The sequence below is a fragment of the Mercurialis annua genome, linkage group LG8, assembly GCF_937616625.2.
Source record: "Mercurialis annua linkage group LG8, ddMerAnnu1.2, whole genome shotgun sequence".
NCBI classification, from domain to species: Eukaryota; Viridiplantae; Streptophyta; class Magnoliopsida; order Malpighiales; family Euphorbiaceae; genus Mercurialis; species Mercurialis annua.
The window spans coordinates 38,551,315-38,569,167 of NC_065577.1; the positions used below are offsets into that span (position 1 = coordinate 38,551,315).

Genomic DNA, 17,853 nt, shown 5'->3' on the forward strand with positions numbered 1-17,853 from the left:
TTCAAAATTATTATTTGTCTTTTCCTCAAATGTTAACATATCATTATCCAATCTCAGCTAAATTTTTATTTTTTTAGTTTATTTCACTGGCAATATTATCTTATTTGCCAATGTTAAAATTAAGAAAACACCAACTGATTATCAACACAATATCAACATAATATCAACAACACTGCAACATTACAATAATTTAGCAATTAATCATCATCGACAAATCGTGCTGCTGAATAAGAAAAACGCAAAAATACAACCAAATACAGTAAAAATACAGAAATAACAGATTTTTATTCCATAAAATTACAAAATTATTTTTTATAACATGAAAATATAATCTTTATACATGTTTAATGATAAAAAAATTACTGCTATACAAAACAGTAAACAAAAAAAGAAAAAAACTTGTAGATCTAAAAAAGAAGGAAGAAGAAAAACGATGAATTTCAGATCTGAAATCAAAATAGAAACACGACAACAAGAAGCAACGCAAGAACAATAAGAAGCCATTTTACAATATCATAAACAACCGATTCTACTAACACCACTTTTTCTCGCCGAAACCCTATGCGGATCTCCCGCTTCAACAACGGCGAAAAGAGAAACAATACTGATGAAACTTGAAGCGATGTTGAACGGCGCCGTTAAGATAGATGGATGAGGGCGGCGGATCTGAAAGAGTCGGGGGAAGTTGTGTGACCTGAGAGAGATTAGAGAAATATGAGTTGAGAGAGATGAGAGAAAATGATGATGATGAGAGAGAAAATTATTGTAATTATGAAGGTTAGTTTGAGATGAGGGGTATATATTTGAACCGTATAAAAGAAAATATTTCTAGCGTGTACAGTAGTTTTAATATTGAAAGGTTGTATCGGTATAAAAGTTATAAACTTCCAAATTTTGGTTGTTTATGAAAAAAGCCCTTTATTTTGCTCAATCAATCAAACGGTAAGGCTCCAGTAAGAGTTACAAACTAGGGGTGGTTAGCCGGGGTGGTCGAGTCAACCTTAATATTGACCATACATTGCTCTATTATATTAGTTTAATTTTTGTATAATTTCTAATTTTTAGTTAAACAATTACGATATTAGACTATTTCTTTTTTATCATCTTAGACTATTAATTAGAAATGAAGGTAAAACAATTTAAATTCTAGAAATGAATCCCGTATATATTTTTACGCTCTTCTAGTTCTATCGTTATCGTGTACTTTTATCATTTGAATAATTCATAGGAGCGTAAGAAATTCATTTTTTTATCTAAAAAAAAACATGAAAAAAAAAAAAAAAACGAAAATTGGAACGACGTCGGAGGAGTTCTAAAGAGGCAGATGAAGATACGCGACACACATGCCAAATCTCACCGCTTCCAAACGTGGCAAGCATAGCACCCATTCAAAAACGTGTCAACATATAAGTGGATTAAATCACTTCAATTTTTGGACGGTGACCGTGACGCTACCTTGCCCTCCTTACAAAGCCACCACACACGCACACAACACAACCCAAAACTCAACGCCCACACACATACCAAACGTAAAAGAAAAGAAAAATAAAAATAAAAGAAGAGGACCTGACATTTTTTTTCTTCAAAAAAGACCCAACTGTTTTTATTTTCTCTCATAACCCTAGATTTTCTCTCCTCTACAAATTTTCTCGAGAAAATGGTAAGACTCACTTTCTTTCATTTTTAACTATCACTCTATCACTAATTTTTTGTTTGTTTTAGATTTTTGATAAATAATGAACTTAATCGGTGCTGTTTGTTTGTTTGTTTGATCGATGATTTTTACTAACCGATTCTCATCTTAGTTTCATCAGATTTTTTTAATGCTCTTTGATTTTATTTTTTCGTGAAGATCGTGCCTGCTTTATTTTTTTTCATTTTTGATTTGAACTTTAAATTGGATTATCTGATGTTCTCTTATACTGATTGATTATCGTGTTGAATTTATCTGATTTTTTTTTTCAATTTTTTTAGTGTTATTATTGAATGGATTTTTTAGTGTTGATTAGTTATTTGTCTTATTTGGTGTCTGTTAACTGTGGTGAAGCAATCTTGGAGTATTATTGTGGTTAAATTAAAAATTCAACCTGAGTGATGTGAAATGTCTAAAATTAGTTTGTTGTATATTTTTGGATGAGTAAGTTGGTTGACAGTTCAAAAAATGCATTGTTTGATTTTTAGGAATAGAATGTTGAAGTAAATTATTTACTTGGAAACAGTTAGTCAGTTAGATTTTTGAAAGTGATTCGTCTGGTTAGTATAACATGTAGGCTTGGTAGTACGGACACGGACACGGACACTTGGATACGGACACGGCAAAATAGTGTTATTTTAATGATAAATGAAGTGAAAAATGAAGTTTCATGTCCGAAACATCAAGTGTCCAACATGTTTCCGGAATAGTTACGTTAATTGAATGAAGTGTCCGTGCGACCTAGCATGTAGGGATTCTTATGGTTGCAGCTGAAAGAAAACATAATTCACATGCAACGGAAATAATAGTTTAGTTATGATTATCACTCAACATTAGGACCTCGGTTTATTTAGTTGTTTGCTTATCTATTTTGCATCTTTCCGAATCATGTCAGTTTGATTTCAGAGGTGTTTGGGAAATGAGCGAATGGTAGACAATTAGATTAATGTATAGTTTTTTGAATATAATTAATGTTGCTTCATCTGATTTAAGAAAATATGGGTTCTCCGTGTTTGTTGTTTCAAGTTGATTCTAACTAGTGTTTTATCCCGTTTGTAGGCAAATGCAGCGTCCGGGATGGCTGTGCATGATGAATGCAAACTGAAGTTTTTGGAATTGAAGGCAAAAAGGACGTATCGCTTCATTGTTTACAAGATTGAATTGGTACAGAAGCAGGTTGTTGTGGAAAAGGTAGGTGAACCAACTGAAAGTTACGAGGCTTTTGCTGCCAGCCTTCCTGCTGATGAGTGCCGATATGCTGTTTATGACTTCGATTACGTGACAGCTGAGAATTGTCAGAAGAGTAGGATCGTTTTCGTCGCATGGTAAGTTACTCTGTGGGTTATATTGATTTCAGTTTGCTCGTAAGATCATTACTTTGATTATTTCTTTTATTTGAAAAATGTGAAGGTCTCCTGATTCCGCTAAGGTGAGAAGCAAGATGATTTATGCGAGCTCGAAAGACAGGTTCAAAAGGGAGTTAGATGGGATTCAGATCGAGTTGCAAGCTACTGATCCAACCGAGATGGATCTCGATGTTATTAGAAGCCGAACGAATTGAAATGTTGCGATACCTACAATGTGCTATGGAGAGCCTATATATTGTGGCTAATGAAAAGTCTCTACTGTTTATATAATTTGAACTAGAATTTTACTTCTTCAAGTCTTTTATTATATTTGTGGATCATGGGATGGTTATATCCCCTTTCAGTGTGATATTACTCAACAGTTCATGTGATGGTTTGTGGGGGTATAGTTCTCAGCTTTGTTTGTTGGTTACCTTTTCAATTTTTTTTGGTTTTCATTGGTAAATTAATGTATTTTAGGATAGATGGCCGCAGCCCTTCCAAATCCAGTGTCTACAGCTAGGGGTTTGGTTCGATAGTTAAAATATTTAAATTGATCAATTTTTAAAGAAAATTATCTCTTATCTTTAGAATGACTTATGATATGCATTGCATCTTGCTTTGCTAATAAAGCAAAATTAAATAGGAAAAATTTGGTTCCGTTTGATTTATGATTTAATTGAAAGAATAATATTCTAACTTTAATTTTTTTTAAAAGTAATAAATTAAAAAAACAAAGGAATTGAAAAAAAATCAAATTTAAGATAAATTATAATAATGTTATATTTATATAATATATAGTTTAATTTTTGAATATGCAAAAATCAGGAAAACCAAATTGATTTTATTATGTTTTTTGGTTTGGTTCCATACACACACCTGTCTGCAGCCATGCCTCCAGTTCTATATAGGGTGGTCGAGGAGGGTCTCCTCGAGGATAAATTTAAAAATAGCTTCTCATATTTTTATTTTTCCTGATTATATTTTTTTATTTTTACCATTTTCATTATTTTTAATAGTTATCGACTAAATATATATTTTAATTATTATTGTTAAATAGCTAATGACATATTTGTGCTATAATAGCCGAACGATATGTCGTTTAAATTACTAAAATAAAATAAAATTACTCACTAGGTGTGTTAGTTTCTTAACTTTAAAGACAAGCAAGTTCTAATGCAAAATACATTGTCTTTGTCCGCATGAGCTAGCTTCAAATTACAAATGGGCAAGCATGCACTTACAATACAAAGATTCTTCCATGCACAAACATCAATTAACAAATCTCCAATTCCAATCCAAAAAAATTCCAACTACCTTCAAATTCTCTCATCATGCAAAAACCTGCACTCAACCCTTCAAATCCACGCTCATTTAATAATCTCAGGCCATCAAAACCACCATTTAACAAACACCCATCTCATAAAATGCTACATTTCTCTAAAAAGACATGAACTTGCCCGATTAGTATTTGATTTAATGCCAAACCCAACTCTTAGATTATATAATTCAATGATACAAGCTTATGCAAATGCTAAAAACCACAAAGAAGCTATAAAAATGTACCATTTGATGTTAGATAAAGGCTTAGAGCCTGATAAGTATACTTTTAACTTTGTTTTGAAAGCTTGTAGTGGCGGTTTGGAGTTTAAAGAGGGTATTTTGATTCATAGGGAGATAGGTTTTAAAGGGTTGGATTGTGATGTTTATGTTGGGACTGCACTTGTTGATATGTATGGTAAAATGGGTGATGTGGGGATGGCGAGGAATGTGTTTGATAAAATGCCTGACAGAGATGTTGTAACTTGGAATGCTATGGTTTTGGGGTTGGCACGGAGTGGGGAGCCTGAGGAGGCGTTGGAGTTGGTTGGGTGTATGGGATTGGGTGGTGTCGAGGCTGATTTAGTGACAGTTTTGAATTTGGTTCTGGCTGTTTCGAGATTAGGGGATGTTGATGCTTGTAGGACTATTCATGGTTATGTGACTCGCAAGGGGTTTGATGGAACTGTTTCGAATGGGTTGATTGATATGTATTGTAAATGTGGGGATGTAGGTGTGGCTTGTCAGGTTTTTGAACGAATGCGAGATAGAAATGATGTCTCTTGGAAAACAATGATGGCTGGGTATGCACATAATGAGTGCTTCTTTGAGGTCTTGGAGTTGTTTGATCGTATGAAGAGAGAAAATGTTGCGTTGAACAAAGTATCAGTTGCAACTGCTCTTTTAGCTGCTGCAGAAATGAGAGATTTACGAAGAGGGGAAGAAATTTGTCATTTTGCCAGAAATCAAGGAATGGAGTCTGATGTTTCTATGACTACTGCTGTGATGACTATGTATGCCAAATGTGGCTATCTAGATGATGCTAAACGGTTGTTTCATTGGCTTAAGGAAAAGGATTTGGTTGCTTGGTCAGCAATTATATCCGCTGTTGTTCAATCAGGGTACCCCGAAGATGCACTGTCACTGTTTAGAGATATGCAGCATGCTTTTTTGAAAGCAAATAATATTACTCTCCTTAGCGTACTTACAGCTTGTGCTGAGTTAATGTCTCTGCCATTAGGCAAAAGTGTGCACTGTTATGCAGTAAAAGCCAGTTTTGACTCGGATATCCCAGTCGGAACAGCCCTAATGTCCATGTATGCTAAATGTGGCCTATTTACTTATGCGCTGACTGTGTTCAATCGAATGCCGTGTAAAGATATTGTGACATGTAACACTTTAATATATGAGTATGCGCAGAATGGTTATCCTTATCCTGCAATGGAGATGTTCCATAGAGTGCAGACATCTGAGATACGACCAGACTCAGGAACAATGATAGGATTGCTTTCAGTATCTGTCCTCTTAAACGACCTAGACCAAGGAATAAGCATCCATGGACAAATTGTAAAGTCTGGCTTTGATTCTCTCTGTAAGGTAAAAAATGCTCTCATTGACATGTATGGCAAATGTGGCAGCCTTTCAGATGCTAAATTCTTGTTCTGTAGTACAGAATTTATAAAGGATGAGGTATCTTGGAATGTCCTCATTGCAGGATATGTCCACAATGGGCATGCCAAAGATGCCATTTCTCTATTTCACCAGATGAAATCAGAGCATTTTGAGCCTAATTTAGTCACATTTGTTAGCATCTTTCCTGCTGTAGCGTATCTGTCGGCCTTAAATGAAGGCATTGCTCTTCATGCTCTTGTTATCAGAATGGGTTTCGAGTCTAATATACCTGTCAGGAATTGTCTACTTGATATGTATGCGAAATGTGGGCAGCTTCACTACTCGGAACAATTATTTCACGAAATGAACTATAAAAACACCGTTTCTTGGAATGTGATGCTAGCAGGGTATGCTGTTAACGGTCAAGGGAATCGTGCTGTCGAACTTTTCTCACTTATGCAGAAGAACAATGTCAAGGTTGATTCTTTATCCTTCATCGGTGTGTTATCTGCTTGCAGACATGCAGGTTTAATAGATGAAGGGAGAAAAATATTTGATATAATGTGTAAAAAGCATGATCTTGAACCGGGTTTAGAGCATTACGCATGCATGGTGGATTTATTAGGTCGTGCTGGGTTATTCGATGAAATTTCACACTTAATTGAGGGAATGACGTTGGAACCTGACGCAGGAGTGTGGGGGGCCTTATTGGGTGCATGTAAAATTCATTCTAATGTGCACTTAGCAGAATCTGCTGTTGATCATCTTGTGAAACTTGAGCCTGAAAATCCCACTCATCTCGTCGTTTTGTCAAATATATATGCTAAATCTGGAAGATGGAGAGATGCAGACAGTACAAGATCAAATATGTTCAGAGCAGGGCTGAAGAAAAGTCCAGGATGGAGTTGGGTGTGAGAAAACAGATCAAGAATATCTCTTCATTATTTCACAATTTAATGGATGTGGAGGTTAGCTATAGCTTTCAAAGTGTAAACTGGCGAAAGATGAACTGTTTCTGGTTCGCAGGGAAATAATAGTTCGAGAAGCAGAAAGAATATGAACCATGAAGCATGAACTGTGAAAAGAATATAAGCTGAGAGTAAATCCTGTAGTGCCGACTCGTACTCACAGAAGGCGATTAAGCTATTAGAATTCTGATATTGCTTCAGCTTTTGATCACGGTCATACACAGAAGGTTTGTTGTATATGCTCCAGAAGATGATTAACTTGGTAATGTCTATATTCTTGCTGTCTTTGTTCTCAAGTTATTTTTCTTACATGGCTGAACACTACTGCTCTTGTTAGTCATTTCCAAATTTGACTTGACACATGTATAATCATTCTAACTTGAGGTTTTTCATGAACAGTTAATATCCAAATACATTACAGGATTCAGCTTTGTTCATTTCATACAGGTTCTGATGAGAGGTTCATTTTCTCAGTTATGCTCCGGAAAGAAGCAATGTCGCAGCTGGTCACTTCTTGTGACTTCTCATAGCTGCCGCAAGCAGGACGTGGCATTGATGATATGGAGAAAAACACCTCAACTCTTACAGTTCTCAACAATACTATACGTAGACTTTAGCTGGAAGAGATATTTGGCAAGTATCCTATCCTGTCTGATTTTTGCTTATTCTTTCATTTGTGCTTGATTTACCATTTTTGTTAGTTGTAAATATATGATTTGAGTGAGGGAAGATTCACCAAACTATGGCCAAAATTGACTTACTATGGCCAATTCCTGAGGAACTATTCTAACCTATGATTCTATAATTTCTATTTCTATAAACTGCACCTATTATGCACGAAAACCTCAAAAAAGAGGTGTTTTCTCTTTTTGGAATAGTCTCCCTTTCCGAGTTTCTCGAAATTTCATAAGAAACATTTTGGGGCCGTTTTCATAAATAATAATTAGTTACCATTATTTTAATAGGAAATCTGTTTTCTAAAACTTTTTTTAAGATTACCTAATTAGTTACTCATCATGATGTACATAATTCACAAATAAAAACTCATCTTCTTCTTAAAAACACAATCTCTAAATTTCTGATACTATTATACTATTATATTGTTATTAATTATGAACTCAAATCTTAAATGTATTTAAATAAAGTTTTTATAACTTTTCATAAATACATAGTAATTTAGTTTCATAAAAAAATTAGTGTTTTTAAAATAAAATTTGATGTAAATAAAACTTTATAATTTTAAAACTTTATAAGTATATCCCAATAATTTTGTTATTTACAAGTTACTCCACGTTTCTACTTTTCAGTCGTTGCATTGTTTCCGTTTTCATGCAACATAGGGCTGCTTCAATGCAATTTCCACAGAATGCTATTATGCATTTATGCTACCATATGGTTATCTACACCTAATGGATTGATTTCAATAAAATCATGTTACAATATATTATTGACACAAAGACTTGTATATATTTAATTTTTGCAGCTAATGTTTCAAGAATTTGTTTTAACAACATATACGAAATGATTTGCTGTTATAAGTGTAAATTTGGAAAATAACATTCCCTTGTTCATTAAAATTCTGATCACAGTAAGTCAATTCTATTAAATTTACTAGTTACATTACTACAAGAATGTAAAACTGTAAAAGTTAAAAAAAGAAGCTATCTACATATTCGTACAATTCTACTGATTCGTGGTTCGATGGTTTTATATCCAAATACGGTATTGAGATTTAAATTTATCCTTTTTATACAGGTTCCGAAGAGGATTCTGATTGGACTCTGAGGTTCATTAAGTTTCTTCTCAGCTATGCTCCGGAAAGAAGCAATGTTGCCGCTGGTCACTTGTTGTGACTTCCCATAGCTGCCGAAAGCAGGACGAGGCGACGAAGAATTTGGTAAAAGTAGCTCATGTTTTGCAATTTTTTGCTACACAAAATACTATCTAACTATTTATATTGTCACAGACTAATATCAAATATACAAAACAGCTATGATTTTAATCGATTCTTGTTGAAGTATTAGCTGTTAGTTGATCAAGTCTTTAACCTTTTGTTTAGTTAATCAGTTTTAGATATTAATAATTCCTACTTTGTAGGATTAGATATTTGTTTGTTGCCATGTTATTAGGACGTGTGCATTATTTTCTATATTCAGTTATTGTAAGGCTATATAGCCACATCAGTTGTTTCAATTCAATAACAATTCAATTCCTCCAATTCTTTCTTACTCTCTAAAACATACACAGTGATTCTGACAAGTGGTATCAGAGCCTATCATAAGGGCCTGATTGCAACTAAGAAGCAGCAGTCTTCTTTAGTTGTTTGAGTGACAAAAAGATGGCAACTGAGAGTGGATTTGTGCAACCAGCAATTCCGAAATTTGATGGGCATTACAATCATTGGTGTATGCTCATGGAGAACTTTATGAGATCCAAAGAATATTGGAACATAATCGAAGAGGGGATTCCAGTAGCAGCGGAAGGAGCACAACTCAGTGAAGGGCAGAAGAAGGCAATTGATGATGCAAAGTTGAAGGATATGAAGGCGAAGAATTATCTATTCCAAGCTATATATAGATCAATTCTGGAAACCATCTTGAACAAGGAGACATCCAAAAGCATTTGGGATTCCTTGAAACAAAAGTATCAAGGGACAGCTAGAGTACAACGATCACAACGACAAGCTCTTCAAAAGGAGTTTGAGATGCTGAATATGAAGGTGGGAGAGTCGGTGGATGCGTATTTTGCTCGTACTCTTGCTGTAGTTAACAAGTTACGAGCCAACAAAGGGAAGGTGGACGATATAGCTGTCATTGAGAAGGTACTTAGATCCATGACATCTAAGTTTGATTATGTGGTGTGTTCTATTGAGGAGTCAAACGATTTAGATACTCTCACTATTGACGAGTTACAAAGCAGTCTTCTAGTACATGAACAACGTATGAAGGGTCATGCTCTAGAGGAGCAAGCATTGAAGATTACAACCGGAGAATCTTCGGCAGGAAGAGGACGAGGTTGGGGTGGATTTCGAGGACGAGGAAGAGGTGGTGGCAGGCGTACATTTGATAGATCTATCATCGAATGTTACCGCTGCCATAAACTTGGGCATTTTGCAAACGAATGTACAAAAGGGTATGACGAAAAGGCAAATTATGTAGAAAGTAATGAAGAAATGTTGTTGATGGCATATGTGAATGATGAAGAAGTTGAGAAAGAAGAGTTGTGGTTCTTAGATTCTGGATGCAGCAATCATATGTGCGGCAAGCGAGAATTATTTTCTGATTTTGACAACACTTTCAGAGAAAAAGTGAAACTGGGAGATAACTCGAGTATGGACGTGATGGGAAAAGGTAACGTGCGAATGGCTGTAAATGGTTTTTTGCAAACAATTACTGGTGTTTTTTATGTTCCAGGACTCAAAAACAGCTTATTGAGCATTGGCCAATTAGTTGAGAAGGGACTTGCAATCCTTATCCAAAAAGGAGCTTGCAAAATCTATCATCCTGATAGAGGGCTTATCATGGATATCACAATGTCGTCAAATCGAATGTTTAAGTTGTTTGCTGTAATACAACCGAAGGTGGAAACATGTTTCAACTCTTTCATGGAAGATCCAACTCGACTTTGGCACCATAGATATGGGCATTTAAGCTTCAATGGTATGAAAACTCTCCAACAAAAGGGAATGGTGAGAGGGCTGCCATCACTTGAAATTTCATCAAAAATATGTGGAGATTGCTTGGTGGGGAAACAACGGAGAGATCCATTCCCTCAGCAAAGCACATGGAGAGCGTCTCAAATTCTTGAGTTAATACATGCCGATATATGCGGGCCGATCAGCCCTGTATCAAACAGCCAGAAAAGGTACATGGTCAGTTTTATTGATGACTTTAGTCGTAAAGTTTGGGTGTATTTTTTGGCTGAGAAATCAGAAGCTTTTAATTTTTTCAAAATATACAAGAACCGAGTTGAGAAAGAGTCTGGTTTGGCTATAAAGGGTCTTCGTACTGACCGTGGGGGTGAGTTCACATCACTTGAATTCGCTAATTTTTGCAGTGAGCATGGTATTCGACGACAATTGACAACTGCTTACACTCCTCAACAAAATGGCGTGGCGGAGCGGAAAAATCAAACAATCATGAACATGGTTCGAAGCATGCTTTCAGGTAAGAAGCTTCCCAAAACATTCTGGCCTGAAGCTGTAAATTGGACAGTCCATCTTTTAAATCGAAGTCCAACTCTTGCAGTAAAGAATAGAACTCCAGAAGAAGCGTGGAGCGGATTCAAGCCATCAGTGGCATATTTCAGGGTGTTCGGGTGTGTATCTTATGTTCATATTCCTGATTGCAAAAGAGTAAAACTTGATGACAAGAGTCTGAAGTGTGTTTTTCTTGGAGTTAGTGATGAATCAAAGGCATACAGGCTATACGATCCGATTTCGGAAAAGATTTTGATAAGCAGAGATGTTGTGTTCGAAGAAGATAGCAGTTGGGATTGGGATCAAAGGCACAAGGAAGTTGTCTTAGCTGATTTGAGTTGGGAGGAAGATCGTGAATCAAATGGAGATGTTGAAACTAGAGACGGAGTTGATGAAACTAGCAATATAGAGGAAGGAGAAACAAATAGCTCAGCTGAAGAAAATTCATTCAGCTCATGTGAAGATTCACCAATTGAATCTTTAGAGCAAAGACCAAGAAGACAACCAATTTGGATGAATGACTATGAAAGTGGAGAGGGTCTGTCTGAAGAATAAGGGATAGCAAATCTAGTCATGTTTGCAGCCAATGATCCAATGGTATTTGAAGAAGCGCTAAAAGATGAAAAGTGGAGAACAGCAATGGATGCAGAGATTGAAGCTATTGAAAAAAATGACACGTGGGAATTGACGAATTTGCCGATAGGAGCGAAAAAGGTTGGAGTGAAATGGGTGTACAAAACAAAGCTCAATGAAAATGGCGAGGTGGAGAAATACAAGGCGCGTTTGGTTGCAAAAGGCTACACCCAAAAATATGGTGTGGATTATACTGAAGTTTTTGCACCTGTAGCACGTTTGGAAACGATTCGGTTAGTAATTTCTCTTGCAGCTCAGAAAAGGTGGACAGTATTTCAGCTAGACGTAAAGTCTGCTTTTCTTCATGGAGAACTTAGTGAAGAGGTCTTTGTAGAGCAGCCTCCTGGTTATTTGAGAAAAGACGCTGAACAGAAAGTTTATAAGTTAAAGAAGGCATTATACGGACTAAGCAAGCGCCGCGAGCCTGGTATAGTCGAATTGAGTCATATTTTACTAAAGAAGGTTTTAATCGCTGCCCTTATGAGCATACGCTGTTTACCAAAACAGAAAATGGTAAAATTTTAATTGTTTGTCTCTATGTTGATGATTTGATTTTTACGGGTAATGATGAGCATATGTTTATGAAATTTAAGAGTTCTATGATGCATGAGTTTGACATGACAGACCTTGGAAGAATGAGGTATTTTCTGGGCATAGAAGTATTGCAAGGTGAAGAAGGCATATTTATTGGTCAAAGAAAATATGCACTGGAGGTGTTGGAAAGGTTTGATATGGACAAGTCAAATTCAGTTCATAATCCAATTGTTCCGGGTTGCAAGCTGATTAAAGATGAGGATGGTGTAAGAGTGGATAACAGTCGATACAAGCAAGTAATTGGCAGTCTAATGTATTTGACAGCTACTCGACCCGATATTATGTTTTCTGTGAGTCTTTTGAGCAGGTACATGGAGCGTCCTACAGAGCTTCATCTCCAGGCTGCCAAGAGAGTGCTGCGATATCTGAAAGGGACGTCAGATTATGGAATATTTTATAAAAGAGGAGAAGATGAGAAGTTGGTTGCTTATACGGACAGTGATTACGCAGGAGACTTGAATGACAGAAGAAGTACCTCCGGCTATGTTTTCTTATTAAGTTCAGGAGCGGTTTCTTGGTCGGCGAAGAAACAACCGATAGTCACTCTATCTACTACCGAAGCTGAGTTTGTTGCAGCAGCCTCATGTTCATGTCAAGCAATTTGGTTGAGGAGGATTCTGAAAGTTCTTAGTCATGTTCAAGATAATTGTACAGCCATTTTTTGTGACAATAGCTCAACAATTGAGCTTTCAAAAAATCCTGTGCTACACGGTCGAAGCAAGCATATAGATGTGAGGTTTCATTTTCTGCGCGAGCTCACTCAAGATGGAGTTATAAAATTGGCACACTGTCGTACTGAAGATCAGGTTGCAGATATAATGACTAAACCCTTGAAGCTTGATATGTTTATGAAGCTTAGAGATATGCTGGGAATATGTTCAGGTTCAAGTTTAAACTGAATCAAATGATATTCAGTTTAAGGGAGGATGTTGAAGTATTAGCTGTTAGTTGATCAAGTCTTTAACCTTTTGTTTAGTTAATCAGTTTTAGATATTAATAATTCCTACTTTGTAGGATTAGATATTTGTTTGTTGCCATGTTATTAGGACGTGTGCATTATTTTCTATATTCAGTTATTGTAAGGCTATATAGCCACATCAGTTGTTTCAATTCAATAACAATTCAATTCCTCCAATTCTTTCTTACTCTCTAAAACATACACAGTGATTCTGACAATTCTAAATTATTTTATGATGCTGAGGATCGATAAGGTACATGGACAAACATCAGATATTGAAGTTTATTTTCCGCAACATGTATTTTACGGGACACACTTAAAGAACATACTACTTGATTTTTGAAATTATTCTTTTATCTAATAATATATAAATTGACGAGTGCGTAGCTATTAAACAATACTAGTTCATAAAAAAAATGCACAATGCGTGGTTGGTGCTTAGAGACTGAAACAAATTTGTTAAGAGTTATTCGTATAAACACTTCTTTTCTTTTTTAGCTTGCTAAGGCGAGTTGCAGATTACAATCCGAACTGAGGACGGGTTTTTGGAGTTAGCTCACCCTCGCGGTATACATTATAAATATAAATTTTACCATTTCATGTATTTTTGTATAATTGAATATTTAAATCGTATATTGGTAATATAGTAATAATAATACAGCTTAATCACTTAAGGTACCAATAGTGAACATTTATTTAAATTAGTGTTTGGGAATGATACCAATAGTGAATTATACCAATAATTGGATATTTAAGTGGCTAATACCCTCAAAAACCACCGACCTTTACCTTTTTTTTTTCAATAACACTTCTGCCTTGTAATTTCGTCAATTGCACTCTATTTTGTATTTTTACATTTCAATAGCACCCTAATTTAAAAAAATCAATGATTTTATTATTGTAAGGATTAAATTTTATAAAACAATTAAATTTAAGGGTCATTTTATACCTTTTCTACTTAGACAAATTCAAATTAGATCCTTAACTTAAAAAACTTTCAAATAAACCTTAAATAAAAAAATTAATTAAATACATGTATAATTAATTATTTAATTCAAAATTAAATAAATATTTAAAACGGAATCCACCATCCGCCCTCTGCGCCACCACCTGCCGCTCTCTATCTCTGGTCTTCCACCGGAGACGAGCTGCTTGTCTTCCATGAAAGAGGAAGACACCATCCGCCTTCTCCGCAACCACCCGCCGCTCTCCATCTCCTGTCTTCCATGGAAGACGAGCTGCTCGTCTTCCATGGAAGACGCGCAGCTCGTCTCCGGTGGAAGACCGATGACGGAGAGGAAGCAGTGTCCGAATGAAGGTGGTGACGTAGAGGAGCGGCGAGTCTGAAAGGAGGTGGTGACGTTTTTTTTTTATTATTTATATATATTTTTGTTATGGAGAAGAGAGTTTGTATGTATAATTTAAAACATCATATGACATTTAGAATTTTTTAAAAATATTAAGCATTTATTTTGAACTTTATCCAAATAAAAAGAGTTCAATTTAATACTTTAAGATGCTATTGAAATATAAAAATACGAAATAAAGTGCAGTTGACGAAATTACAAGATCAGAGTGATATTGAAAAAATAAAAAAAAGGTCGGTGGATTTTGAGGGTATTAGCCCTATTTAAATTACATAGGAAGTTTTAACATTCAATGGTTGGCATTATTGAAACACAAATTCAGGAAATTTTGGAAAACGATTCGGTTTATTAGTGTTAGGGAGATTTGAAAAGTAAGGATCTACAATAATGAGTCAACAAACTATTCGGATTTAGTTTTTTTTTTATTTTGTGTTAACAAGAGTGTGATTTTTATAAATATCATTAACTTTTTGTAAAATATTAGTTAAGAATAATTAGAAAAATACTATAAAAATATTAGGAAAATTCTATTTACTTGGTTGACTAAAGAAGTCACTTTTTAGTCAAAACACAAGTCAAACTTCTAACTTCCTGAATAGTGAAATGCAGTTTAATCAAATAAATATTTTTTTACCATTGTTCAAAAATTAAAACTTTTCTAACCTATTTATTCCCAACCTAGCGAGGTCTTTTGGGTATGTTTTAAATTATTGATGAGATTGAAAATCTCAAAACTATCAAAATTTATGTTCTTATAATTATTATTTTCAAACTTTAATTTTTATAAAATATAAAAATTTCTTAAAAATTAATCAATAAACCCTAAATTTTCACTTTTTTTAAAGTTGAATCCATTAACTATTTATTCTGAGCAAACTCAATATTTGTGTAACTATGCATATTGATACAAATTAAGTATTATTAGGCTTAATTAGTAAAAAATATCAAATTTTTGCGAATTTTGTTGGCTATATCAAAACTTTTAAATATCTGTCTAATTATCCCGTTTTGGCCTATTTGATATCTTTTGTAGTAATTTTTTGAATCGAATTATTTTTTCTAATATATTTGTCACATCATTGCCAACTCAGCAAATTGATGACGTGACAATACTTTTCATCCAACCAAACCTTTCAACTATATATGTGAAATATACTTTTTCTATTATATCTTTCCAATTTAAATATTAGTTAGAAATTTATACTGGTAATTTATCGAAAATAAATAATTACTTTTCGTAATATGATGATTTATTTTTTAATATAAATACTAATATTGATGTATTACAGTACGAGTTATGTGCGAAACTCGTACAAAATACTAGATCTTTGACCTTTTTTTTGTTACATCATGATAAAAAGCATAGATAAACCCTTAAATTTTTTTAGTAAAGAATAATTTATACCCCTACTGTCTGATTTGGTATAACTTAACCCTTATACTTATAGAACAATGTAGGTAAGCTCTTACTGTCAACTACGTTAACTCAAACAATTAGTCTATCTGTTTACTGATGTATTGAAATTTTGACTGGTAAAATTAATGACATTTGTTAATTATCTCTATAATATAATCTATACTAATTAAAATAAAATAAATTACTAAAGCGTAATAGAATAAGGAAGTTAATAACATAAAAATACAAAATAAAAAGTGATCGAGTTAGGTGTAATTGAAAATTGCAATCTTTTTTTTTTTTGTATTATACTGAGAAAAATAAGAGATCAGAGGAGATGTTTAATTGTTTATTGTCCAATGCTACAAAGAAAAAAAGATATGCGGCAATGCAATTTTGCTCTCCAGATTGATTAGTTTGCTAAAATTAAAAATTGGAAAATTTTGTTCAATAGTATCATTTTATTAAATACAATATACAGAGCTTCTGCTAATATAAAATTATTGGCGCCTAACATTTGTACTTATTAAATTCACAATCTTTGATTTCTCTTATGCCAAAGTTTTATTTTAAGTTTCTATCTATTAAAATATTATTTATAATTAAGTCTAATGATGTAGAATTTTTTTTAATTTTTTCCATTACCTCATAACTTTTTTATATATATGAAAACAGTATCATGATCATATACATATAAAAGCATTAAATAGCAGACTATCACATAAAATATTGCTAAATAAAACATAATCACACAAATATTGTCTAACTGCAAAGTCACACGCTAAATAATTTATTTATTACTGTTCTGCATGAATATTATTTTTCTAAATAATTTAAAAACCAACTGGCTAACAATACGATGATATAAATCAAATCATTTAATTCTTTTATATTTTTTAAAGCTAAATGTATAATTTAAATCTTTATATTTGTTTTTTTTCTCAAAGGTTAAAACTTTTATATTTGGTTTGTTTTGGTTTTAACTTGAGGTTTAATGATCTTTTTGGGGTATTTTTGAGTTACAGATTTTTTTCTTCTTTCAGTCATTAAATTTTGATTTTTTTGGGTTATTGATTTTTTTTTTTCATTTTGGTCGGTGGCACTTGGAATTTAGCATGCAGCAGCCAGATTTTGCTAGTTGTACTTTGAAAATTTGTCAAACATACATAATTTTAATTTAAAAATAAAATTTTAAGTTAAATTATGCATATATGGCAAATTTTCAGGTCGAAAATAAATAACTAATCCTACTAAAATTCAAAATAAAGACCTCATAAATGCTCTTAAAAATAAGAACACCTAGCCATTTGAGCTAGCCTCACTGGCACTGGGTCATAGTATTATTTTTTTTTTCTTTCAACAATTTGTTATGTCATATTAATTTTTGGCCTAATGGTAAAAAAAATCCAAACTTTTATAACTTGTTGTAATTATATCCAAAATTTTTTAATTTTTGCAATAATATCCAAATTGCATTTTTTTTGTTGCAATAATATCCAAATTGCATTTTTTGTAGTAATAATAGTCAAATTGATGACTAAACTTGTTGTTTTCAATTAAGATATTAGGCTATTATTATGTTTTGATGTATAATAATATAGTAAAAGTCCCAAAAAATGGCAAAAAACTCAAAAACAATTCACATAAAAAGTGCAATTTGGATATTATTGCAACAAAATAATGCAATTTGGATATTATTGCAAAAATTAAAAGGTTTGGATATAATTGCAACAAGTCGTAAAGGTTTGATTTTTTTTTTTTACCATTAA

The 17,853-nt window shown here is 33.5% G+C and overlaps 2 protein-coding genes across 4 annotated transcripts; both read left to right on the forward strand.

Moving 5' to 3' along the window:
- Positions 1–1,499: 1,499 nt before the first annotated feature.
- On the forward strand, positions 1,500–3,431 carry LOC126661307 (actin-depolymerizing factor 4-like). Its single transcript, XM_050355129.2, has 3 exons — positions 1,500–1,660; positions 2,753–3,018; positions 3,104–3,431. The coding sequence occupies exons 1-3, from the start codon at positions 1,658–1,660 to the stop codon at positions 3,252–3,254; spliced, it is 420 nt and encodes a 139-aa protein (XP_050211086.1). The 5' UTR covers positions 1,500–1,657; the 3' UTR covers positions 3,255–3,431.
- Positions 3,432–4,178: 747 nt separating this feature from the next.
- On the forward strand, positions 4,179–7,570 carry LOC126659700 (pentatricopeptide repeat-containing protein At2g39620). Of its 3 annotated transcripts, none has more exons than XM_050353030.2 (2): positions 4,179–7,200; positions 7,338–7,570. In XM_050353030.2, the coding sequence occupies exon 1, from the start codon at positions 4,264–4,266 to the stop codon at positions 6,883–6,885; it is 2,622 nt and encodes an 873-aa protein (XP_050208987.1). In that variant the 5' UTR covers positions 4,179–4,263; the 3' UTR covers positions 6,886–7,200; positions 7,338–7,570. The 3 variants fall into 3 exon arrangements, with proteins under 3 accessions (XP_050208987.1, XP_050208985.1, XP_050208986.1); XM_050353028.2 differs by having other exon boundaries at positions 7,386–7,570; XM_050353029.2 differs by having other exon boundaries at positions 7,413–7,570.
- Positions 7,571–17,853: the final 10,283 nt, after the last annotated feature.